General features: G+C 40.1%; 1 protein-coding gene across 2 annotated transcripts in view; it reads left to right on the top strand.

Moving 5' to 3' along the window:
- The window catches only part of JPH1 (junctophilin 1), a 117728-nt gene extending 94342 nt beyond the window's left edge, over nt 1-23386 (top strand). Inside the window, exons 4-6 of one of the 2 annotated variants that reach the window (XM_061601559.1) lie at nt 11237-11874; nt 20829-20924; nt 22736-23386. In XM_061601559.1, the coding sequence (XP_061457543.1) occupies nt 11237-11874; nt 20829-20909 (719 nt within the window). In that variant the 3' untranslated portion in view covers nt 20910-20924; nt 22736-23386. Of the gene's footprint in view, nt 1-11236; nt 11875-20828; nt 20925-21097 lie in introns of both variants that reach the window. The other variant, XM_061601549.1, reaches the window with a different exon arrangement.
- The last annotated feature ends 3503 nt before the right edge of the window (nt 23387-26889 follow it).

The following is a 26889-nucleotide window of genomic DNA, read 5'->3' as shown; positions in this document are numbered from 1 at the left end:
AGCCGGACCCAGCTATTATCGGCCACTCTGGCTGGAAAGAGGCGGCGGAGAGCTTGGTCCGTGCTCACCTGGCCAGGGCGGTGGGTAGCCCTTCGATGGAATGCTAGGCGGCCTTTTCCTCATGCGCTCTGCTACACCCGGCCAGTGAGGGGGATGCTGCAGGGCACTTTCTCGCTCTCCACACTCAGCACCCCGCTGGATGAGTTGCCCTCGGGCAGCTTCCACTTTGACTACAAGAGCTCTCGAGGAGGTGGCTTCAGCAGAGGAAGGGCCAACATCTACCCAGCAGTCATGCCTCCGCCTACATCATGTGGAAATCTGAGGCAGCCATCAAATTTTATGGGAATTTCCACCCATCTACTAGAGCTTCACGTTCTAGAGTGGCATGACTCCCTCTTCCAGGTTATGGCAGAGGGGCACAACATGTACCAGTACCTGGTGGAGAGCTGTCCAGAGAAGTTTAAGAGCAGCAAAGACCGCAAGGAGCACTTGGTCAAAATTCACTGCTACTCTTCTGATTTTCGCTTTGTGATTTGTTAATGTATTTTATTGGAAGTTGTAACTGCTGCCTTTTGTAAATTGTATTGTCTTTATTGATGTATTTTTATATTTGTGGGGGGTTTGTAAGCCGCCTTGAGGGCCTTCTGGCCAAAAGGCGGGGTAGAAATAAATTATTATTATTATTATTATTATTATTATTATTATTATTATTATTATTATTATTATATCAACTGTCTTAATAATGTTGCTTCCTCCCTGCTAAAACACCTCCCAGTTCAACATCTCAGAGAGGAGTTCAGGTCTCCTGCTCCCCTGGTGCATTCACTATAGCTTCCCAATTTCCCTGCTTTTTAAAGTTTGATAGAAATATCTGTGGGCTATAGGTACATTCTTAAACTGCAATGTTTTTTGCCTATTAGTGAATTTCTCTGCTTTTTAATCTGTGAGGTAAGAAATGGGATCCTGTGCAAGCTTGCCAAGAAGGCATTGATCATTTGCATGTTTATTGAGTTCAGTGGGATTTACTCCCCTGCATTCATGCTTACAATAGGTGAAACTGCCCACAAGGGATGAGGAGAGGTGGAGGAGGGAGGCAAGGAAGGGAAGAGGGGAGGAGGGGGATGGGAGCAGGCAGGTGGGGGAGGGGAGGAGAAGGACAGGTTTGATCATTTGCATGTTTATTGTGTTCAGTGGGATTTACTCCCATGCAGTAATGCTTAGGATAAGTAAAACTGACCGGTGGGGAGGGCTGGAGTGGGCAGGGGAGGAGAAAGAAGGAAGAGAGGAGGGGAGGAGGAAGGGAGAGGAGAAGCAGGGGGAAGGCAGGTCTGGTCATTTTCATGCTTGAGTTCAGTGGGATTTATTCCTATGCAATCATGGTTAGGATAGGTAAAACTGACCATGGGGGAGGGGAGGGGGAAAGGGGAGGAGCAGATTGGAGAGGGCAAAGGAAGGGGGAGGGGAGGGCAGGTTTGATCATTTGCATGCTTATAGAGTTCAGTGGTATTTACTCCTGTGAAATCATGGTTAAGATAGGTAAAACTGACCATGGGGAGGGGGAAGGGGAAGGGGAAGGAGTCGATTGGAAGGGGATGGGGGAGGGGCAAAGGAAGGAGGAGGGAAGGGGAAAGAAGGAGGGGATAGGAGGGAGGAGAAGGAAGGGTGGGTTTGATCAGTTGCATACTTTTAGAGTTCAGTGGGATTTATTTCTGTGCAATCATGTTTGGAAATGGAAATGGACTGCCTTCAAGTCAATCCTGACTTATGGTGACCCTGTGAATAGGGTTTTCAAGGTAAACGGTATTCAGAGGTTGTTTTACCATTGCCTTCCTCTGAGGCTGAAAGGCAGTGACTGGCCCAAGGTCACCCAGTGAGCTTCATGGCTGTGTGGGGATTCGAACCCTGGTCTCCCAAGTCGTTCTCCAACACTGACCCTGGGGAGGGGTGGGGAGGAGGAGGGGGAGGGGAGATTGGGTGGGTAGGCATTGGGCAGAGGGGAAGCCCCTTTCCTTTCCAAAAGGAAAACTTTGTGAACGGTATCATTGCTTTTCAGTGTTTGCCCCACCTTTCTATTCTACAGCTGGTGCATGTAGCCTCCCACCCAGATTTAAACCAAAGCTGTCCCTGACCACATCCACACCAGACCTTTATTTCACTTTGGACAGTTATGGCTTCTCTCAAAGAATCCTGGGAAGTGTAGTTAGTGAAAGGTGCTGATAGTTGCTAGGAGACGCCCTGTTCCCCTCACAGACGTTCAATCCGAGTGGCTGACTGTTAAACCACTCTTGCCTCTGGATCTCTGTCAGTGGAATAGGAGTCTCCTCTCAGCACCCTTCACAAACTACACTTCCCAGGATTCTCTGAGGGAAGCCATGACTGTCTCACATGAAATCAAAGTCTGGTATGGGTGTGGCCCCCTGATTAGGCAAGCCAAGCAGCTGTGAGTCTGGCTTTTAGAACACTGATAGTTGGTTCTTCCTGAGCATGCCCGACACTATCATTGGGTTCAAGCCAAAATTTCTTAAATTAATTAAAAACCAGCCAGGCATTTTTTTAATGTTTAAACTGCAGAAGATGAAGGTCAGAGTATGGGGCAAGGTCAGTAATGGGATTACGGGTACTTTGTGAACATGGCTGATTTTTAATGAATTTCAACAGATCATGAGAACTCTGAGAGAAAAAAGTCCAAAAGGGCTCTCAGGGTTTTTGCTCTCTTTTTAGACTTTGTACTGTCTATGCTCTCTGGCTGTTTTGTGTATCGCCATGAAAATTGAGAGGGTTGTTAAGCAAGCGTTTCTGAGTTCAGGACTATAAGTTTTGTAAGGTTTTGTTTTGAAATGAGCTTATGGGAAGCCTCAGAATGGTATGGGGGGTATTTTCAATTTAACATTGTGGAATGTGAAAAATCCACGCTGGCTATAGTGTATAATTTCTGCATGAGAAGATATATGAGTCTGTAGTAATTAAGGTTCTTGCAATTTAAAGCCCTTGCAGGGTTACTTATTTATAGATAGATGTTGACTTACTGCATGTTAAACTGCATTTGAAATATTTGATCACTTTTTCTGGAGCCTGTCAAGATCCTCTCTGATATAATAATATGCAGTTTAGTAATATTTCTGATGTGACATATGCATAAATGATGCCATTTGATTCAAAGACACTTAGTAGCCAAAAAAGCTCCTAAAATAGTTCTCAAATAAAACACTATTTTAAAATTCTTGGAATTCTATGTGTTTTGAAAGAAAAGAATCTCAAAGTTGTTATCCACAAATAACTTTCTCAGTTGTTTCTATTTCCTAAGCCAATTGTGTTGTAGCAGCTCCAAAGTTTGCTTTTAGGTGGTACAACAATGTAATGATGCATCAGAAATCCTCAGTCTCCATGTTAGTGACAGGCCTTAGGACCGAACTAAACGAGAGTGGACATGTGTGAGCAGATGTTGGTGCAGGAGGGGCACAGCTGCTAGAAGAAAAAGTAGATTTGATCATGGATTTCTGTCATTTTGTTTAGTTTAGACCTTGGGCAGCTGCAGGGTAATAAGCTGAGAGCCAGCAGCCAGAAACTTGGTTTTGCAGATAGACAAGCACAGCGGACACTACTGTTGCCCAAGTAAAGTCCAAGTCCAATCTAGAACCCTTGATAGTTTTTCTAAGTTGGGGAGATCTAATAGGCTTCCTGGATGGGTTAAGATGCCCAGAAGCTAAAGACACATCAGACATTACCCATCAACCTGCACCTCTTGCTGCTCATCACATGAGATATCAGCACAAAGATCTGACAGTTACCATTACTAGCCCTGGCAGCTCCCTGCACTTCCTGACTGTAACTAAGCAACAGTCTGTTGTTGTGTCAAATTGTCCTGAAAGACAATATTGTGGGGAAATGTAATTTTACCCTTTTCTTGGCTAAAAATGCTTAGTTTGAAAAGCAAGAAATCTGTGCTTTAATGAGTATATGGCAGCACATAGGAAATCCACAATGTATGTATTTTTTTTGTTTGTTTGTTTTAAGAAAAGAAACAGAGGACTACTAACATCTTGCCTTATTTGAGAGTCTTTTCTCTTTGTAATGCAAGTGAACATTAATCCACTTAAGGAATTTGTATATACTGAAAGCATAAAACACTGAAAAACAGTTTTCAAGCACTTTTCTTTTATTTGATGTGTTAAGTACAGGCATCAGTTAGCTAATTGGCTGATAATACTACCTGTGAAACAAATATGCCATTTGTTACACTAAGACTGAATTTGAGGAATCTGTGCCAGAAACGATGAGGAAAAATATTTGTTGGTCTAATTTTTACAGCAATATAACAGTTTGCTCCTCTGCCATTCTTGAGGTAGTTTGGCATCTTTTTACTGTTTATGTTTTGCTACATATATTTTTGTAAAGCTCTGTGAAATACTTCAATTAATGAATGTCAGGAAATGATGTCCAACTAAAGTGAGTAAGATGTAGTTATTTATTCTTGTTACTCATTTGTTTCTCATTAGAAGAAATACATAAATTTCAGTTGTGCTATGACAATAAATAGTTCTGTAACATACAATTTAAAAAGAAGCATACACTTCTAACATTTAAATTCTTATTTTTAATTTTTATAAGTGCATATGCTTCTACACTAATCACTATGATTCAAACAGTTGTTAACTTTCCTTCAATCAGTTCTCTTTGTACAGAGCTGCAAAAGGGGGGGGCATTTTGGGAAAAGCATAAATAACTCAAAAACATTTGATTTCCAAATAAGAGGGCAAAATTATGAATGCTTCTTTTGAAGAAATATAACTGGAATTTAACACAATTAGTACAATTTGCTGTTAAATTTTGCTAATAAATAAATAATTGGATTACACTCTATTATTGCACAAAATCCTCTTCTAACCAATGGGTAGATTCCCACTTGCATAAGTGCCCATGCATGTGTCCATTGTCTTTCACCATTACTAATTTGAGAATAGTGACTAGAGGCTACTTCTGATTAACAGAGATACAGAAGAAATATATTTTAAAGTGTATTCCAGAGTGTTTATAGTTCTTTGCTTTGAGGTATATGCAGGCATGTCAGATGTATTCTAGGAGTAGATGCAAGATCTGGGCTGGGGACAGTGGTAAGAGGCCACAAAACTCTCAGAGTGAACTATCTGTAAAAATGCCAGTGCACGTGCACTCAAAGTGAGGAGGAGCCATAGTTCAGGGGTTAAGCACATGCTTTGCATGCAAAAGGCCCAAGTTCAGTTCCTGGCATCTCCAGGTAGGGCTGGGAGCTTGAAACATCACTAGCTGGCAGTCCAGACAATACTGATTGACATGGACCAACAGGCTGACGTGACATAAGTTCCTATGCTCCAAAGTTACTTTGCACACAGTGAGGATCCTGTGCCTCATTGTCCTTTAACACTCAATGCTATGAACACATTGAGTTTCTTGAAAACACTATCTGATAATTACATTCATATAATATATTCTCACCCTCCCCTTGAAAAATATTGTGCATTTTAAGAATGTAGTATTAAACAGCATTGGTTCTTTTCTTGAATTCTGAGCTGTTCAAGGTACAATGCATTCTAGTTTTCTTTAGTATTTTTTATGAAACTTTGAATGCAAGTGTTATTTTTCCAAAAGTACATCTTCGAGAAAAGCACTGTGCATCATAATGTGCAATTGAAATAATAAGTTGACAGCACTTTCTCATCCTTTCCTATATTGGCCCTTTAAAATGTGCATGATCCATGACAGGAGGAATTAGAAGCTCATGAATGGGAGTATTACCAGAGCATATTCACTGTCTTTATTATAAACCTTTATTTATATCTGCCATAAACATTTGCTCAAAGATGAAACCTTGCTTACAAAATCTGTCTGTCAAACGGGTTCTTGTGTAATATTCAGCCTCTTCCCACCCAAGCAGCTGCTGATGCTTTGCCCACTTGCCGTGGCAAACTGTGCAGGCAGAGTACAGGTGGGGGGGGGAGTGTTCACACTAGAGTTTGCAGCATGACCTGTCTGTGTCACTGTGAACTGCAGTGTGATGCTTACATATGAATAGAGTAACAATTATAAAAATACAGAACGAATGCCTGGATTAAATGACTGTAACATCAGTATCAGAAAACCTGCCCATATGCCTGAAAGAATAAAAATGTTTTTACCTGGTGCTGAAGTGATAGTAAAGTTGGTGTCAGGCATGCCTCTGGGAAAGCATTCCAGAGATGGGGAGCTATTACTCAAAAGGTCCCAAGCACCACCTTCTGAAGTTGGCCATCCAGTTGGCCATCACCACCCTCCATGCTTCTTTTAGGGGTGAGACACAGAGAAGGGCCTCAGATGACAAATGCAGTGTCTGGGCAGGTTCATATGGGAAGAGGTGGCCCTTTAGGTATTGGGGTCCCAAGCCATACAGGGCTTTAAAGGTCAAAATCAGCACTTAGAATTAAAACTGACAGCCAGTGCATATAAGACAATAGTATTGTATTTCTTCCTGTTTTCATTAACAGTCTGGCTGCCACGTTTTGCACTAATTAATGTTTCTAAACTGTCTTTAAAGTACAGCTCAACATACAGCACATTGGAATAATCCTGTCTAGAGGTTACCACAGCATAGACAACTGAAACAAAGTTATCCCTGTCCAAATAAGGTCACAGCTGGGCCACCAGCAGAAGTTGTTAGAAGGCATTCTGTGCCTTGGAGGCCACTTAGGCCTCCAGTGACAGTCTTGAATCCAAAAGTACCCCCAAGCTGCACACCTCCTTTGGGGAAGCTTGACCCCATCCAGAACAGGAGACATCCCATCTTTCTGGTCAGGGAAACCACCCACTTAACAGTGTCTCAGTGTTGCCTGGATTGAGCCTCATTTTATTGACTCTCCTCCTGTCTGTTACTGAAGCCAGACACCAGTACAGTACATCCACCACTACACCTGCTTGAGCTGTGAAAGAGTTGTTTACATCAGCATTCTGAGGGCAACACACTCCAAAACCTCCAAATGACTCCACTGTCAGTGGTTTCATATAGATGTTAAACAGCATGGGTGATAAGATCACATCCCGCAGAATTCTGCACTGGAAGTTCCAAGGAGCCAATGTCCCAAACACCACTTCTGAAGTTGGCCATCCAGATAGGAGCAGAACCACCACAAAGCAGTGCCTCCAGCTCTTAACCCAGCTAGTTGCTTCAAAAGGATACCATGCTTAGTGGTATTGAAGCCACCAAGATGCCAAGGAATACCAGCACGGAGACACTCCACCTGCCTTTCTGGCATCACAAGTCATCGTACAGGGTGGCCAAGGTGATTGCAATGCAAAAATGGGTCTAAACCCTGATTCAAATGTATCTAGAAAATCTGTCTCATCCAAGGATCTCTGAAATAGATTGACAAGCATTTCTGACTCCAAGTTGTTTAACAATGGAAATAAAATACTTCCCCTTACATTGTACTGCTTAAATGAATAGAGATGGGGAGGGAGAGCAATCTGGAAAAGATTTTTGTGTGGAATAACTGTGAGCTCAGTTCAGTTTTGGTACTCAGAACAAATTCCTGGACTCAGAAGTGTTTGATTCTAAGAATATATCTTTTGCATCTGGCTCCTGTTGGTGGATCTCAGAGTTCTAGTAAAAATGAACTAGATCCTACAAGCCTGAAGTCTGCCCACCCCTGATATAAACTCTTGTATGTGTATTCATTTTGCTTATATTTTTTGTGTTTTTAACAGTTAATCAAGGAGCAATGTAAACTAGCTTTGCCAGTGACTCCTATAGCATACTATATTTTAATGGATTTAAAATATTTTATACCCCTCCTTTCCACCAAAGCAATACAATTCAAGTAGCCTCATGCTACTTCAATTCAGGTAGCCCCTTCAAATGAAATGGATAGCTGTTTATATATATACATATGTTTTTAAAAAGCCAGAATGTACATCTAGAAATTAAGGGAAGCCTGGAAGTTAGCATAACAGCCTGGGTTTTTACAGATGAACAATATCATTCAGTACAAATAGGACTCCAGTTAGAGCATCCCATATGATGTTTATCTGGGTGACCAGTTGCGGAAAAGCAGTGCATTCTATCTCCAGGATCTGCACTTGTGAAGGCAGCTTCAGCCCATGCTAACATACTCTAAGGCTAATGTGGGATCTTCAGTTTTGATGAGCATGCTTTTTCCTTTGGTTACAGAGCTGGCTTAGAAAGAGACATATGATTTCTCCGGGAATATTTCCTGTGTATGTAGGGCTTTTTACCACAGTGAAAATTCAGGAGCACAGCCAGTTATGCATATATGTCTTTGATTTGTTTGATGCTAAAGCAAAGTTAGAACAATATCTGCCTTTCAATTCTGCTAATATCCTAGTTCTCAAAGATATATTGTAGAGGTCCCAATCTGAGCTTCAAAACTGTGATGATGATTTACTTAAATACTGAGCGTGAAAGTAAGTTATTCCATACACAGTACACCATTAGACTATAATTACACTACTGCAGCACACTTTAAGAGACTTGTGAATAAACTGTCATTAATTCAAAATGCAGCTGCTAGGCTGCTAAGTTGAGACCAGTCATTGGTTCACATCTTGCTGGTGTTTAAAGACGTGCATTATCTCCTGGCCTAATTCTGAGGCTTTGAAGGCTTACATGGCTTGGGACCTAAATAATAATAATAATAATAATTTAATTTTTGTGTCGCCTATCTGGCCAAGGCCACTCTAGGCGATGTACACAATTAAATTCCAGTAAAATACAATTTAAAATACGATTTAAAATACATAGCAATACAATACAGTCGACAATAAAGGATTAAATTACAGCATAAAACAGTATGTAAACAACGGGCATTCAGTAATAGTGATAAAAGCTTAGCCCACCCCGGAGGTCCCGAAGGCCTGTCCAAAGAGCCAGGTTTTTAATGCTCGGCGGAATGCATCCAGGGAAGGGGCATGTCGAAGATCAAACGGGAGGGAGTTCCAGAGAGTGGGGGCCGCCACTGAAAATGCCCTCTCCCTAGTTCCCACCAACCTAGCTGTTTTCGTTGGTGGTACTGAGAGAAGGCCCTGCGTGGCTGATCTAGTCAGGCGGCTAAGTTGGTGGTACTGGAGGTGCCAACTACTCCCACATCAGCTTATCTGTACACTGAAAACATCTTCAGGTGCTCTTCTCTTTCTCTGGGTGCCCTTGCTGACTGAATTGTGGCAGGTGACAAGTTGCTAGAGGGTCTTCTCAGTTATTGTGCCTGCTTATGGGAATTATCTCCCCAGGCAAAAATGTAGTCTGGCACCTACACTAATTACTTTTGGCACCACAAGAAGGTTTTTTTCATTTTTCCATGCCTTTTTACTTGATGAGCAATTCTTACGCTGCAGTTCTTTTAATCTGCCATTTTCCTGATATTATTCTGTATTTATAATTCTATATCTATTTTAAATGTGAACTCTCTATAAATACTCACTGAGGAACAATATATGAACATATGAAAAGATATCCTATCCTTGAGGACCAGGTTAATATGGCCATAGGTCAGGTGCAGAACACATGCTTTGCATGCAGAAGGTCCAAGCATCGCAAGGTAGGGCTGGGAGAGACTCCTGCCTGAAACCCTAGAAAGCCACTGCCAGTCAATATAGACAGTACTGAGCTAGATGGACCAATGGTCTGAGTTGGTATAAGGCACCTTCCTGTGTTCCAATGACTAATAAATGTAAATAAATAAATATTAAACACACTGATAATTTCTTCCATTTTTCAAGTGTCTGTCATAGTCAGTCGTGCATCTCTGTTCTGTAAGTTATTTTACTTAGAGCAGAAGCAGTGCTCCTTAGCATGCCAGTGCATAGGTGTCCGTGTCCTGTGGAAGTAATTTCTTCCACAGTTGTTGACTTTCAGGGCCATATGCTGGAGATGATTCTCCAGTTCATAGTCTTTAGGACTGGAGGCTAATTCTGCAGCTTTCCCTTTTAAAATTATGCTGGTTGTTTAAGATGGAGCTGTTAGAAATCTTAGAAATATCAAAGCATGATAAATGAAACTAATTTAAACAAAATAAAATATGGTTTATTAAGAATCCATGGCAGAAATATATAGCAAATGGTTGAAATAAAAGAGGAAATTAAGGGTTGTATTAAAGTAAGTCCTACTCAGCATAGACCAATTGAAATTAATGAATCTAAGTTAGTCATGTCTGTTAACTTCAGTGGGTCTACTCTGATCAGGGTTAGTATTGAATGCCACCCTAGCTTGTGATTTGCGCCAAGTGCCAGTAATGACAGACCAAAACCCTAAAGAAGGGGAGAGAAATTTAAAAAGTTACTAGGGGGGGAAATAATTTAGGCAAAGAGTTGCTGGTTCTCATATACGCTGATGGTAAAAAGATTGGGGTAAGGGTGGCTCAGTCTGGTTTAAAATGGACAACAAGCAAAATAGAAAGTTACAATAATCACATGGAAGGGAGAAACCTGATCAAGAAACAAACTTAAGAGGTGACAGGAGTCAGCAAATTAGATGAGAGACGTGATCCTACACCCATTGAAGTGAACTGCCAAACACTGCAGGCTCAGCCCCTGTATTTGAAATGTGATACAGTTGCAAAAGTGCTAATGCTATTTTAGGCTGTATCTGTAAACACAGACCGTCATGGAGAAGCAAGGTAATAGCACCCTTCTTTGCCTGCTGGCACTGTATTGGGTACTTGGTACTTCAGTACTCAAAAGATGCAGACTCGAAGGAAATTCAAAGAAATAGTAATGGCAGAAATGAAGCTACCTGATCCTGGAAGCTGCTTCAGGGAAACTGATTTTACAACTTGCTTGTGTTATTGTAACAAAAAGTGAAAACTTACATTGTAAATGTACAGGAGATACTACAACAATTTTGTTTCAATGTTGCCCTTGTCTTGCTACTTTGAAGGCCTCTTCTGTTTATAATATTTTGTATCCATGAAATTATGTCATCAGGATACAAACTGATGACAAAAAAATTCCAGGTGTATTTATTGAGACCACAAAATAGGTATGCAACAGCAGCATTTAAAAACTGCCTGTAAATATTAGTGAAACATTTTCCTATATGTTATCTTAAAGAAGAACGTGAAAATAAAACCACAAGTATTAACCAAATCTGCTTGGATTCCTCAGCTGCAAATGACAGCAAAATTATGTGTTTTATATGGAAAATGTAATTAACTCCTCTTTGCTTCAGAAGCTTCATGCTAGTCCTCAGTCTTAATTGTTATTGTTTTAATTTTAGGTCCTGATTATATCAAGCAACGATTTCAAGAAAGTGCAGAAGTTAAGGAAAATCCTGAAGAAAAAGCTCAGAAAAAACTACCTACACCAAAAGAATCTCCTCACTTTTATCGAAAAGGCACTACACCTCCTGGGACCCCAGAAGAGAGCCCAAGGCATACTCCCCCCTCTGCTGAGCCTTCCCCTGCAAAACAAGGCAAAAAGCAAAACTCCACCTCTGAGGTCAGACTAATTCAAGAAAAAAAGAATTTAACCAGTGAAAATATAACACCAGTCATCAACAAACCTGTTTATTCGAAAGCACCAGTGAAGGAGGAACTTATGGTAAAGCCTCAGCCAAAGTCGTCACCCCACAACAATCCTATCAACACAGAGAATGCGGAGTTACATGATCATTACCATGGCTATTATGTGAGAAGTAATCCAGCTAAGTATCCATTTGAGCTCCGGGAAGACGAGGACTATGCCAACCCATCATCTTCAGCACTTGCAGTAGTAGCACCAGCTCAGAAGCCAAGCCCCACCAGATCTGGGATACAGTTAGATGCCAAAGAATCATTAAAGAAGCCTGAATCTGCTGCACCAAAGAATCCACCTAATAATGACTTCTATTCTTCCATGGAAAGAGAAGGCAGTTTGGTAGGTACTGTGCATTTGGAGCTCAAGTCTGGGTGTATTCTTTCAGCCGGTTAGTGGCCTAGTACTCAATGCATTTGGTAGTGTTTGCTTGCTGTGTCTGATATTTTCAGTTTAGTTCACATCTGTGTCAGAGTTTTGCCACCTTCAAGGATACAAATGAGGAGCAGGCAATTTAAACCTAAATAGACCCCTTTCTGGATTCCTGTTTTTTAGGACTGAACTCTGCAATCCTAAATAAGCAACAACCTTTTTTCCCATGGAAGTGACCATGAGAAAACACCCCTTCCATTCTGGGCACCCAATGCATTTTACTCTGTTACAAAAGTTTTTTAAAAGTGCCTGAGACAGATCAGTTTCACAGTAGAGAAATTTATAAAAAATATAACAGCAATTTGATCTCAATGCTGATGTTTTTCACAATGTTCACATCAAATGTAAAATTTATTTTTAAAAATTTGGCAGGTATGAAAGCATGCAGTGTGTACAAAATTCAAGCCAAGCAAACAGTCCTTTTCTTTCACCACATGTTAATAATATTAATAAGATCAATGGTGTCTCCTTCACTGAAATATTTATACTTTACAAACACACATCAACCCTATTTAGGTATCCAAATGACTTCACGAGGGCTTAAACTATAGAAGGGGACCAGAGCACACATGGAAGCCCCATTCTCTCACAGCCTGGCTCCACTTAGGTCTGAAGGGACTTCTAGAGTGTGATTAATGTGTCTTTGTGACACAGAGTTGTCCCAGCTGCCCTGAAAGAGGCGGTGATCCGACCACTCCTGCAAAGCTCATCCTGGACCCAATGTTTGTGACAACTACTACCTAGTTGCAAATGTCCCCTTTTTAGAGAAGGAGATTGAGAGGATTATGAAGGCCCAGCAATTGCAAGTACTCTTGAATTAAACAGATTATCTTGACCCATTCCAATCTGGGTTCAGGCCTGACTATGAGACTGAATTGGCCTTGGTTGCCCTAATGGATGATCATTATCAGGAGAGGACGGGGGAGTGCAACCCTGTTATTTGTACTTGATTTCTCAGCAGTTTTTGATACCATTGACCTTGGTATCCTTCTGGGCTGACTTGGTGAGATGGGTATCGGAGGCCCTGTTTTACAGTGGTTCCAATCCTCTCTGGGGTCAGTTTCAGAGAATGGCATTGGTGATTGTCTGTCAGCCCCCTGGCAATTGTGCTGTGGGGTGCCTCAGGGTACCGTCTTGTCTCCAATTCTGCTTAACATCTATATGAAGCCCTTGGGAGCAGTCAGAAGATTTGGGATGAAATGTCAGTAGTATGCTGTTGACACCCAGCTCTGTTTCTCTGTAACATCTGAATCAGGAGAGGCCATGCAAGCCCTGTACCAGTGCCTAGACTTGGTAGTGGGCTGGATGAGGGCCAGTGAATGGACTATGAATCCTACCAAGATGAAGGCACTGTAGGTAGGTGGTTCCTGAATCTGGATGATTGGTCACTTGCTTGCTTTGGATGGAATCTTACTCCCTCTGAAAGAGTAGGCTCCTTCTGAGAGGAAAGGCAGGATAGAATAAATAAATAAATAATTCCGAATGCACTTAGAAGTCTCCCTAAGATAGGGAACCCTGCAGTATCAGGGTCACTGGGAAGTTTCTAAGTGCCTCCTTCAGACATTCTTATTGTTAAATGTACAAAGACCTGAAGGAGATTCAGTGCACACAGGGATGCTGAGCACAGGGCATGTATGCCCTATCCCCTCCCCAGTGTACACTGCAGTCAGTCAAATAGGGCTATTGTGATGTATGTCTGGTTACAACACAGAATTTATTAGCTACACAATCATGAGAAGATGCATCTGCTGGAGTGCACAGTGGCAAATTGAGTTATTAAAATAGTGGTACCTTGTGTTGAAGAAATATGTACAACTTCACTGTGTAATTTCAGCAATACCAGTCAAATCTCTTCTCATGTAGTTCTATCAAGTTACCAACAAAAAAAAATCTTTACTAAACATTATGACAATCAGTGAGTTGGAGCCAGTGAAATGACTGGCGCTCCTGTTGAAGCCCTGGTCGAACTGTGGAATGCGGAGATGACCCGGGCTGCTGACACGATCGCTCCTGCACGCCCTCTCCTCTGTAGAGCTCATACAGCTCCATGGTACACTCCAGAGCTGAGAGCGATGAAACAAGATAGGAGGAAGCTAGAGCGGAGGTGGAGGCGAACTCCCGACGGATGCAATTATGCGCTGGTAAGTGCCTCTACTAAGCTGTACTTAGGAGCGGTGAGGGTGGCGAAGAAACAACATTTTGCTGCCAAACTCTCTTTCCCGCCCAACTGAGCTTTTTAGAGTTGTCCGAGGGTTGCTTCACTCTGGCCCTCAGGACATAGTAGGGTCATTGGTGGCCCGTTGTAATGAGTTTGCTGGTCACTTCCAGAATAAGATCTTATGCATCCGCCGGGACTTAGACTCTCAGTTTATAGCAGTCGATCCTAATGAGGTGTCCGGAGCTCAGTCTGGTCATGTTTTATTGGATGAGTTTCAGTTGGTTCAGCTCGAGGACGTGGACAAGGTGCTTGGACAGGTACGTGCCACCACTTCGGTACTAGATCCTTGCCCCTCTTGGCTAATAAAAACTAGCAGGGATAGAACAGCTGGCTGGGCCAGGGAAGTGATAAATGCCTCTTTACGAGAGGGAGTGGTCCCTGGCTGTCTCAAAGAGGCGGCAGTGAGACCACTTCTGAAGAAACCTTCCTTGGACCCAGAAAATTTCAACAGCTACAGACCAGTAGCGAATGTTCCATTCCTGGGCAAGATCTTGGAACGAGTGGTTGCTGGCCAGCTCCAGGCGTTATTGGATGAAACCGATTATCTAGATCCATTTCAATCAGGTTTTAGGCCCGGTTTCGGCACCGAGACGGCCTTGGTCGCCCTGTATGATGACCTATGTCGGGAGAGGGACGGAGGGAGTGTAACTCTGTTGATTCTCCTTGATCTCTCAGCGGCTTTTGATACCATCGACCATGGTATCCTTCTGGAGAGGCTCGCTGAGTTGGGAGTTGGAGGTACCGCTTGGCGGTGGTTCCGCTCCTACCTGGCGGGTCGTCTCCAGAAGGTAGTGCTTGGGGAACATTGCTCGACACCGTGGGTTCTCCAATGTGGAGTCCCGCAGGGGTCAGTTCTGTCTCCCATGCTTTTTAACATCTACATGAAGCCATTGGGTGCGGTCATCAGGAGATTTGGAGTGCGTTGCCACGCAGCTCTATTTCTCCTTTTCATCCTCTTCAGGTGAGGCTGTCAATGTGCTGAACCGTTGCCTGGTCGCGATAATGGACTGGATGAGAGCTAACAAACTGAGGCTCAATCCAGACAAGACTGAGATGCTGCTGGTGGGTGGTTTCTCTGATCGGATGGTGGATATACAACCTGTCCTGGACGGGGTTACACTCCCCCTAAAGGAACAGGTTCACAGTCTGGGAGTTGTTTTAGATCCTTCCCTGTCACTTGAGGCTCAAGTAGCCTCGGTGGCACGGAATGCGTTCTACCAACTTCGGTTGGTAGCCCAGCTACGTCCCTATCTGAGCAGGGAGGACCTAACATCAGTGGTACATGCTCTGGTAACCTCGCGATTGGATTACTGCAATGCGCTCTACGTAGGGCTACCTTTGAAGACAGTTTGGAAGCTACAGCTAGTGCAAAACGCGGCGGCCAGATTGATAACGAAGACCAAGTGGTCTGAACACATAACACCTGTTCTGGCTCGCTTGTACTGGCTGCCAATATGCTTCCGGGCCAGATTCAAAGTGTTGGTTTTAACTTATAAAGCCTTATACGGCGCAGGACCACAATACCTGCTGGAATGCCTCTCCCGATATGAACCTGCCCGTACACTGCGTTCTACATCGAAGGCCCTCCTCCAAGTTCCGACTCAGAGGGAGGCACGGAGGGTGGTAACAAGAACTAGGGCCTTCTCAGTGGTGGCCCCCGAACTGTGGAATAGTGTTGTCGATGAGGTGCGCCTGGCGCCGATCTTTCCGGCACCAGGTTAAAACTTTCCTCTTTTCTAAGGCATTTTAATCTAACTTTAATTTTAATTTAGTTTTTAAAAATTTGCTGTAACTGATTTTAGATCTTTCATTCTTTATACTGTGTCCTTGCTGTATTATATTATGGGTTTTTATTGTATATATTTGTATTTTTTTTTGCTGTACACCGCCCAGAGAGCTATGCTAGTGGGGCGGTATAAAAATCTAATAAATAAATAAATATAATCTGTTAAATTCCCAAATTAAGACTAATCTCCCACAAAAATTATATGGAGATTTTAGCTGTATAATCAGTGTTTAAAGAAATAAAATCTAGACATTCACAAAGGGCCACAGACACATTTAGGGAAGAGTTCAAATAAATACTCCTATCTGAAGTACTGAGTGTCCCCCTCCCCAACTAGTTCAATAGCTGGTGTACATTGCTTTAATAAGTGATGCTACAGTCATTTCAAGATTCCTCCTTCCAGCAAGGTGTTCCCATTTTGATTGCTGTTGGCCTAAACAGGCTCGCAGGATAAGTATAGTAGCACAGTGACAGTATAGGCAAACCCACCACCATCATTTTCAAACCTAGTGCAGTAGAAAGTACTTCTTTTTTCTTGTGCAGTTCCTGTGTTTGCAACTATTAGAGCTCACTGGAGCTCTGCCATCTGCAAGTGTCCTAAAAAACACCTTGACTCTCCACAGAGTCACTTAATGTTATTGACATGCCCTTCAGACATTGCAGCAGCAGCATGAAAGCCACTTATGGCTACATCACACACTGCCACCACAGCTTTAATGGTCCTACCATTGTGACGCCAGGCTTATCATACGTGTTTGTCCCCTGCAGTTGTCACTTGGCTAAAATTAAGGGTAACATCTGGATAGGAAGGATACATGCAATTGGCCCCACTTACATTGTGACAAACCACATAATAAAAAGCCTTTAAATGCTGTGGCAGCAGTATGAAATAAAGCCACAGATAAGTGGCTTCTTACTATAACACCTAAAGAAGGCCCCCTAATACAACATGGACAACTGAACAAATATTCATCTTAGCATCATTTAAAAAAATGCGATATTGCTAATTCAACACCAAAAAATCTGCTTCACACTTTACATTGGAATTATGCTTGCTGTTGTTGTGCCAGTGTTCCACTGGTATTTCTGCAAAAGCACACAAAAATATTGTTAAACCCTGGGGATTGGCTTCATTATACAAAATAACATTCTTTAATAGCAGACTGTGGCAATAAATCAAAACTAGGGAATGTTTACGCAATTGAGATTCAGTGGTTATCATTTCAGGGTTACCCAGTGAGATACCAGAACTTCTTCTGCTTTCATGAACAAAGCTGTGTTGGAGTTTTCACACACACTCTTCTGACTGTCTTGGATCATTCTCGCACATTGCTGCATTGATGTGAACTTACCCATCCCAGTTTATAAATTTGCTGCTTTTTATAAAATCACTCAGGAAGCATCTCACATTCCATTTTTATATGTTCACATAGAACATTTCACACTTTGAAAATGTAATGTATGAATTGAAGATATGCATGTTTGCAAGAATGTGTACTGTACAAATGCACTATCAAAGTAGCTGGGATAGACTGAAGCTCCCTAATGTCCTGCGTTTAACTTAATGGTCATTTCACAAATGGTAGTTTTCCTACATGTAAGTTGTGCTGTGAAGACTTTGCCTTAGAAGGCAGCTTAGAAATATTTAAAATAAATTGCTGCCACTTTTGCGTAAATAAAATACACATATTGTGCTATGTAAAGATCACACACAACTCTTCATTGCCGAATAGAGACATTATATTCACAGAGTACACATGGTGTGTAAGCTGATTTACTAGATAGAAGCAATACCAGTTTAGTTTGACAATGGTGTGATGTGGTCCTTAGTTACTGAGTTAACAAAAACATTGCCAGTTCTTATGCTCTTTGGAAGAGCAGAATTACATTTGCCTTCATAACACCAGTGCAACCAAATATTAAGAAAGATATATAAAAGGTTTTCAAATAGGTAACAGATTAAGTGCCTTGCTATGTAGCTCCCAAATGTATTATCTCGACATATAAGGGTGTGGTTTTGTTTTGGTTTTTTAGGTTTTCAAATTTATATTTAATTTTCGAAGTTGAAAGATGTAGGGTTAAATCCAGTTTTGCATGAGCAGACTTCTTGTGCACTGGTCTTTCCCTTCCCCTTTTCCTCCTGAAGCCCCCAAGTGTTCCCTCCCAAATCTGCTCCAACTCTCCAAAGCAGATTTTGATGAGAGGAGGCTGCAGGTGGCTTGAGAAGAAGAGGAAGTGCTGTTACACAAGCAGAAGGCTATTCTGCTCATTCAAGGACACCATTGGATACAATCTAAAATGTGCTACAAATGTGATAACCCCTCTCACTTTTTACTTACTACAAAGCAAGAGATAATCTGTCAGTCTTCAGGGCGTCATGAGAATATCTTCTTTGTAGCCTACAGTTATTTTGAGCAGCAAAAGTCCTTCCAAAAGAATTTCTGTGCTATCAGAGTCTAGTCGGCACAGAACATTTGTGTAACGTTGCTTGTAGATTTTCCTCTTGTCTTCAGCACTATTTCAACCATAGGGGAAAAAATTATCTTCTTCATTCTACCTCTTCTCCTGGCCTTTTCAGAAAAAGAGAATATCCAGTGTGCCATTCCACAGAAATAAGAACTGCAAAGCCATGGGAGATATTATCTGATGAGGTTTGACAGCTTAATTGGAAGTGCCAGAAAGTGTTTTTGAATTAAGTTTTTGGAGTATTGACATTATTTTTTGCTTATACAGTATGACAAAATGATGGTTAATTGCTACATAAGTTTATGAAGGATACACAGATTCTGAACAATTTTTTTTTACAATAATATGAATAAATCACATCATTGGGTTATGGGGCGGCCTTACATCAAGTCAGGCAACCGGTCTATGTAGCCCAGTACTGTCTGCTTTCATAAGCAGAGGCACTTCAAGTTCAGGGGCAGTGGTCTTTCCTACTCCTGACAAATTATGTTATTTTAACCAGAGAAAGCAGAGGCTGACCATGGGATCATAGTCCTTCCCTTCATTATGTTTCATAAACAGGGAATTATGCATGAAAAATAAGAATTACTATTCAATATAATGGTAGACTAATAAAAAACTAATATTGCCTTTTTATGACTGACCCTCTTTTTTAATACGTTGCTTCCTAATAGTGAGTCAGTGTATCATTGTATTTCATAGCAATGTATGTTTTTTCTTCTTCGTTTGATATTTTTCCCTTTTTTATGCCTTAAACTTACTGTTATATAAGAGCTGAATGGACAGTTCCGGGCATGCATAAAGTTCTTCTGTTATGGCTTCTTTATAACACCTGTTCAGATCAGTTGTGGAAAGCAGAGACTAATTTTGCCTTTTTCTATTTTAAGCAGCAGCAGAGAGCAGTGAGTGAGGCCTTATTTATGGCGCTTCACCCTAAAGCATTTTGAAGTCACACCATTAATGTTTTAAAAGCCAGAATTTGAGTCACATTTTGAATTCCATGGGTACAGCAAAGTTCTCTGCAGTTTATTTGATCAACTCAAAAATGCCTACGCAATTTAGAGTTTCTTTGGCATTGCTTAAGATACCCCATTCCATATCTCATTCTGTCCTTCCCAGTCCTTGAAACTCTCCATTTAATCTTGGTTTATGAAGAAAGACAAGCCAGCAAAGCATTACCTTTTTATTTTAGCTTAATCCATAAACTTAATACCATGATAACAACAACAATGCTAGGATCATATTGGGCTTGAAATGTAACTGCAAATTGCTTGAGATTATGTAAACAGCAGGGCAGAGCAGAGGCTATTCTCAAATTAGAGCTAGGGCTGGAGCATACATGGTGAATATCACATGGAAACTGTGGAATTGGCTTTCTTTTGGTTACTTATATTGTCTGTCACCATCCCATTTGATGCTGTTGTGCAGAGTTTCTGTTCCACTATCAGCCACTTCCCATAAGAGTTGGTTCCGGTTATGGGAGTGTTTCATGTTGGGTACCAAAACGGCATGAAGGGCAGTACTCTACATTACAGCCACAGAAGGGTAAGTCAACCCACTGAGGCCATTCCCTGTAGTTTCTACATAATGTTTGTAACATGCTCTTCAAAAGATGCAAGAGTAGCATTTCTTTATGCTTCGCCTCCAAATAAAGATATTAAGATGGTAGATAACCACATGTTCCTTTTTTGTGTTAGAGGACAACCCACATATTGTAAATTATGATAATTCAACAACAAGACCTCCTTTTTTAAAAAATCAAATTATACATTTGTGGGCCGAGCATGACCTGCTGATATAGTGCTTTTCAGAATCTGCACTTTGATTGAATTCATTAAAATGGTGTCTATATTTCTAGCCAAGGTCAATGTTAAGAGTTGGTTTTATCCTTTTAACATGCATCAATATTACAGCAAATCATCTCCAAGTGAAAATTTCCTTTGCTGAGGATTTGTGTATCTGTCTTAGATGAGGGAAGGGAGAAGGGTGACTAACCTTGTAGGGGCTAACATTTCAGTGTAGTACTTTGCTAATCTTTGTTTGCTCTTGGTACTAGCAAATGGCGGGGAATATTGTTTTTATTCCACTTGCCAATAAGGAAAACCTCTCAAAAATAAATTATTTATAATATTTGTAGACCAAATAGACAACCAGGTGAAAGAAGTTGGAGGTCAAGAAGCCTTCCATACTTTTTTGAAATCTTCATCTGCACTTCTAGTATCCTATGTACTGATTGAAGTCTTGATGCTATTCTGCTTACAAAGGGGGAGAGGTCCTATCTTGTTTTTGCTATAATGACATAGTTTAGAAGCAGCTTAATGTTCAAGGTTTCAGCTGATGTATTTATCTTAATTTTTGTGAATGTAATCAAACCCCATTTTATTTCATTTTCAGGGTCCTAATTCAATCATGATTGCCCTGGTAATGCTGTTGAATATTGGTTTAGCCATTCTTTTTGTCCATTTTCTAACTTGATTGGGATTAGGAAAGGTAAGAAAGGTCTTGTGTTTCACCTAAAATTTCCTCCTCCCCCAAATCTCAATTCTTATCTTTCCCATTTCAAATGACAAAGCTTTATTATATGTATTGGCACTTTAATTTTAGCTATGCCTGAATGTGATTCAACATAGTTACTTAATGATATAACTGTTTTGATCCTTCAGTGAAGTCATGACAACTAGTGGCGTAAGCCCACAATTCTCGGCAGTTGTGTCATCAGCCTTTTAAATGGCACGAGTCATGTTCAGACACAGGGAAGGAGGCATGGAATTAGGATGGGACACGAGAGAGATGAAACTTGGAAATCTCAGCCAGGGGCCTGAGCAGTACCTCTGCTGAGGATTTGTGGCTTTGGGGTCCTCTGAAAGCTGAAGCAAACAACCATGGTGGAAAAAAAACCCCACAAGCGCGCACACACACAAGCTTGCTGAAGCAGCTCGACAAGTAGAGTGTGTTGGCTACTCCATATGTTCCAGCAGAGTGTGTGACTAAACTGGAAATGTACAGAGCTGCACTTTTGTTGATGGAAGTTAACAGCTGCCTTACTATTTTGCTGTCTGATGTTTTTGGAGGGGGAGATGGGAAAACGACTGCCAGAGGAATGTGGTCAGAGGATTCTGTTGCTGTGGAAGCGATTCCAGTATTCACTCCTATCTCATTAGAAGAAATAGTTAGCAGCATCACTCACCAGTCTTATTCCATTACCTGCTGTTTTTAAAATCTCCTTGCAGTTTTCTGGGAGATTGTGTTTCATTTGCTTATGCATGATTCTGTTAATTTAATATTTATTTAAAATCTATGTACAGCCATAATGTAATAATGTACACCAGCCTGGAAAACTTCAGTAGCTTTCACCCTATGTCAGAAAAACAAAATTAAAGCATGTAGCATATATGCTGTATAAATATTTTATTGGAAGGTTCAACTTCTTCACAATATTTTTTTTTTACCTAAGCCAGTAAAGTCATCTTCCTTTAAGGCTTAGCAGGCAATATGCAACAGTGTTTTAAGCCATTCTTTATATCTTCCTATTGAAAGTGGCAAGCAGAATTATTTTTTATGCTGTGAGATTTATTGGGCTGTATCAGCATACTGGATGAGCAAAGCAGAATATTTTGAGAAGTGTGCCGCTCAGTGATTTGAGTCTAATCTCAATATTGGACATTTTTACTGGCATTTAAAGTCTTTGCCTGATTGCACAATTGAAGCTGTTCATCAATACTTACAATAAATCATTATTTTTAAAGGTCAGGCTTCATGTTGAATACATTCAGGTAGAGCATTTAAGTCTGTTAATAATGACTGATTATCAGTTTGATGCCTTTTAATGTTGTTAAAATGAGTCTGTAATCTTACCTCAGCCAGTTAAAACTTAAGCCTCAAACTTTAATTTTGACTCTTCGTCTTAACTAGGTTTACAGTCCTGTGTTTGATGATATGATCCATGTTTTTCTTGTTTTCCCTGCTGTAGTTACTGTATTCCATATTACTCAAAAGCATGCTTGTTTACTTACAGAAAAATTGTACATGGAGTGGCCATTTTGAAAGTCAGCATTTTAATTAGAAATAAAAAGTAAAGGGCTTGGGTTTTGTTTTTATCTGTGAGAAAAGAGTACTTTTCCACTTTTTAATCTTGTTTGTAAATTATTATTATTATTATTTGCATGATTTAATGAAGAGGTTTCTTCATAAATACATTAGCAATTGTAAGAGGCAGCCCATCAGATGGAATTAGGTAAGGAATTATTCTTATAGCCTGGAGCAGCTCAATGCGGGCAGTAACTCAGTGGCATTTTTTGCAGAAGTGGGTTTGAGAATCCTGTGTTTTGACCAGTGTGGAATCGAGAAGAAAGCAGAAAGGCAGCAAATGAAACTTTAACAACTTATGTTTGTATGTTTGTTTGTTAAGGAAGGAAACTTGTTTTACTTCTAAATTCAGAAAGCTGAGATTCAGGTTCTTAAAATTGTAACAAGCCTTGATGTCCTATATAAACACTCTTTCTTATCTACAGTTCATCCCAGTTAAGTTATTGCTTGAACTAATTTTGTAACTGACATTTAAATTTTATTACATGTTTATTTAAAAATCTTTAAAAAGGCTTTGAAAATGTTTATAAATGTAAGCATGTTATTTCCATTTATAAATATGTATGATTTATAAGCTTTTTTAAAAACTAAGCTCCAATAAAAAATTGTTGGTATTTTTCTAAGATGTGCACAGCTGTATTTTACATAAAAGGCTATTTATAGTTGGTTGTATACTGTACACTGCATTTTGGACAGCTCATAAGTCTGCCAATGTATTTAATGATATGTCACTTTGTCTATTTAAAATTTCTTGCTGTGAATGAACTCTTTATCAAATGAGCTTCTTTATTTATAATTCTGGAACCCAAAATGAATAATGTACAGTTTTCATAACTGTATTTACTCTAATAAAAAGAAATTGGTTACTAATGTGTACATGGAATTTCTCTTCATATATACATATATATTTTAAAACCCAGTGCTTTATTCCCTCTTTAGTGAATATGTATTTGATCAGCAAACTATATTTACAATTGAAACACACTTGTTTCTGGTCTTTCGCGCTATGCTTTCTGTTGCATCATGCAGATAAGATGCTTTATATAGTGTCAAGTCCAATGGTATGAATAATACTTCTATATAATGAATGAGTGAAAGGCCAGAATTAGAAGATGGTTTTATAATATCTACAAAAAGACCACACGCTCCTCATTTCAGAGGAATTGTTTGGGCTTAAACGAAGTAGTGTATTCGCTCATCAAAACAACACATCTTAGCTATTTTGTCACCTTATGATCTCTTGTAAAGTTATAGAACACAGAAAACATAAACCATAGAAAATTTCCTGTAATGGAAGTAGGAATAGTACTTGAGTTTTAATTCAGTGTCATTTTCCTAAACATGCCACTTGCGTTATGTCTGCTGTAGAATAACCCCTTTCTAAACTATATTTCCATTTCTTATCTAGAAGCACAAAAAGTGTGTGAGCATTACAGCAAGCTACACGATTGTAAATGCACACCAGACAGCCTTTTTTAAATTCAGCTATAATTCTCATGCCCATGACAAATTTCATTTGTCTTCCCAACATGAGTTTAGAATGGAATGCAGTCATAATACTGCAAATATATCAATTTACAAGGAAATCCACCCAGTGACAAAGAATTTACGTAACTGAAATACAATTATGCAAAATCAGTTTTTCAATTATGATCCCCATTTATGTTTTATTAAACTTTTTATTCTCAATATCCACTGTGTTTTTGGAACAGAAATTGTTCATAAACCCTATTTCAATTGTGTTAAAGAGCGAGTTTGCCCCAGTAACACTCTTGCCATGCTGAGAGAATGAATATTTTTTTATACATATAATTAGTTTATAGTCTTGCCTGCTGACAAAATGTGCAGAGAAGCATTCAGGTTGTCCAAAACCATAAAGGCACAAAGGAACAAAGTATTCCAGTGAGTTTTCCCTTCAATTAAAACATTTGCTGATAGGAGTTATTCTTCATTCCCATTCTTATTCTAGAAATAAAGAGAACATTAAATGGGAGAATAGCATTCTAATGGCACTTGGAACAAATTCTAGAAGTTATCATTTAAATAGCTAATAAAAACACTGAAAATAGTCAAAGGCAGACCCCAATACTCAGCCTGCTACACTACATTATCATGTGCCATCTACATCACTATGAATTCCATTACACAGATAGATATTGCTGTGTACACATATATGTCATGCATAAATGTTAGTCCAGAATAACAAGTGTGTATAGCAAAAGATAATGAAGCTGTATAATGCCCACTTCTGACAGTAGCCTGAATGCATTGTAACATGCCTGGAGGTATTCAGATTCTTACTGATATACAGAGACAGAATAGGGCTATAACTAGTGAAACCAGTATCTGAGTCCATATATTAATTAGATTGGTATATGATGGTGACAAGTCACCCATCAGTACACCAGGGCAATAAGCTAAAAAAAGTAATGAAAATGGAATACACATAAAGGATTTTACCATTCTAATACTCCAATTTTCAGTGAAATATTTTGTGAAATGGTGAATAACAAGAAAGTAATATGTTAAGGGATTTATTAATACCCACACATTGTAAGTTTTCCAGGACAACAAACATTAGTGATGCTGATGAAGAGCATAAATTCCAGGCTCAGAACATTACATTCTGTAATATTTTCCTTCCAGGATTTCAGCCTTGAGTCCTTCTCCAGCTCACTCCCTTTACCTTGCTTCTCAGGTGATGGTCGCACTTCGCTGCAGATGTGAGGGAAGCAGAGTCTCAGTCTCTCTGCTCTCTTTCTCCTGCCAGCCATCACCAGCACATGGCTAAAGCAGCAATTGGGGTGGACAAACTTCTCCATTTCAGTTTCTCTGACTTTCTCTTTTTTCTAGTCTTAACTTCCATTTTTCACGTTCCTGCATCACTTTGTGATTTTTTAAAAAAAATCCTCATGGAAATTCATCAGTGTTTTAGTGCAAATTTCTCCTAATATGCACATTTTTGCTTGCAATTTTGCTTGATATGTTTGCAAGCAGTCTTCCATAATATAATGCCTTTTATGTTATTTTCATTAATATAAGCATTTTTGTGCTTGCTTTCCTCAATATACACATTTTTGTTTGGAGAACTCCATCACAAAACTTGGGGAATGCAAATTTTGAAGAAGAGCTGTGTTTCAGTTCATATATTGTTTGGGAAATGCAAATTCAGTGGGTTCACATTAAAATCCTAACCAAACCAAATGTTCTCCCCATCCCTAGGCAACATACGCAGTGAGGAATGTCTGACAAATATTAGAAATGGGGCTGCTTCTACATATCACTTCATGTGCCAAGAAGGAGGACAAAAGAGGGACAAAGACCTCCCTCTCTGTTGCTACCAAAACAGTGGAGGAAGAGAGAGAGAAAGAAAAACTGCTGCTGCAGGAACACAGAGAGTGCAGAAATTATGGGCTGGCTTAGAACTTTTAGGGGAAAAGAGGGTTTTCCCCCACTAGTGTTCTCCACTTTTATTTGTAGTTGCCAGGCCCAGTCCAAATCAAGGTTTGAGAAGCTTGTCCAACTCATATCAATAATCACATTTATGAACTAAATGATGGCTGGTTTAGGAAGTACAACACAAATATGCCCTGATCAAGAACATATATTGGAAGTAAGATGCCACATGTTTCACTCATTTTGATACAACTTAATTTGCCATGTTTCAGAGATGACTTAAAAGCAATATTGCATTAACTGTGAGTAGACACACACCTACTGTCGTGCCAGTTCCAGTGCGTCTCCACCCCTTTTTACTGTAAAACCTGGTAGGATCAGCTTGAGTGCGTTTAGCTTCAAAGAGATTTCACACCTGATAGGCAGAGCAATCCATTGCCCCTCCAGGTGTAACCAATGGAAATGCTTTGCTTAGGCAACCAGTGTGCTCACAGCCTGTGTTATAATGCAATGTTAGCTCAAAGGTTGTCTCACATATAAAAGCAGATACACATCTTCCATATGCATAGACTAGAGGTGGGGAATCTGTGGCCCTCCAGATGTTACTGGACTACAACCATACTTTCCTTGATCATTGGCCATGCTCTCCTGAGTTTACCACTCCAGGGTAAATATTTGCCAAAGTACTTGCTGTGGCATATTACCGTATTGTCAGTACATTTTGGAGTAACTTATGTCACTACAGATGCAAAAACATTAATATTCTTGGAGTGCAAATGGCCCTGAATGAATCAGTTATTTTGCTTTTAATTATGTGACAATTGCCTTCAGATTTCCAAAATCAGTCCAAATCCATCGTTTATTACAAAAATTAGTTATTACAAAAATTAGTTATGCCATTCAATCCTTAAATTGTCTAGTATTCTTTATGTGAGACATTTGCTTAAGTGGTGGCACTCAGTGAAGTTAAAAC

This window comes from Rhineura floridana, chromosome 1, assembly GCF_030035675.1.
Source record: "Rhineura floridana isolate rRhiFlo1 chromosome 1, rRhiFlo1.hap2, whole genome shotgun sequence".
Lineage (NCBI taxonomy): Eukaryota > Metazoa > Chordata > Lepidosauria > Squamata > Rhineuridae > Rhineura > Rhineura floridana.
This window is presented reverse-complemented; position numbering and strand designations above follow the sequence as displayed.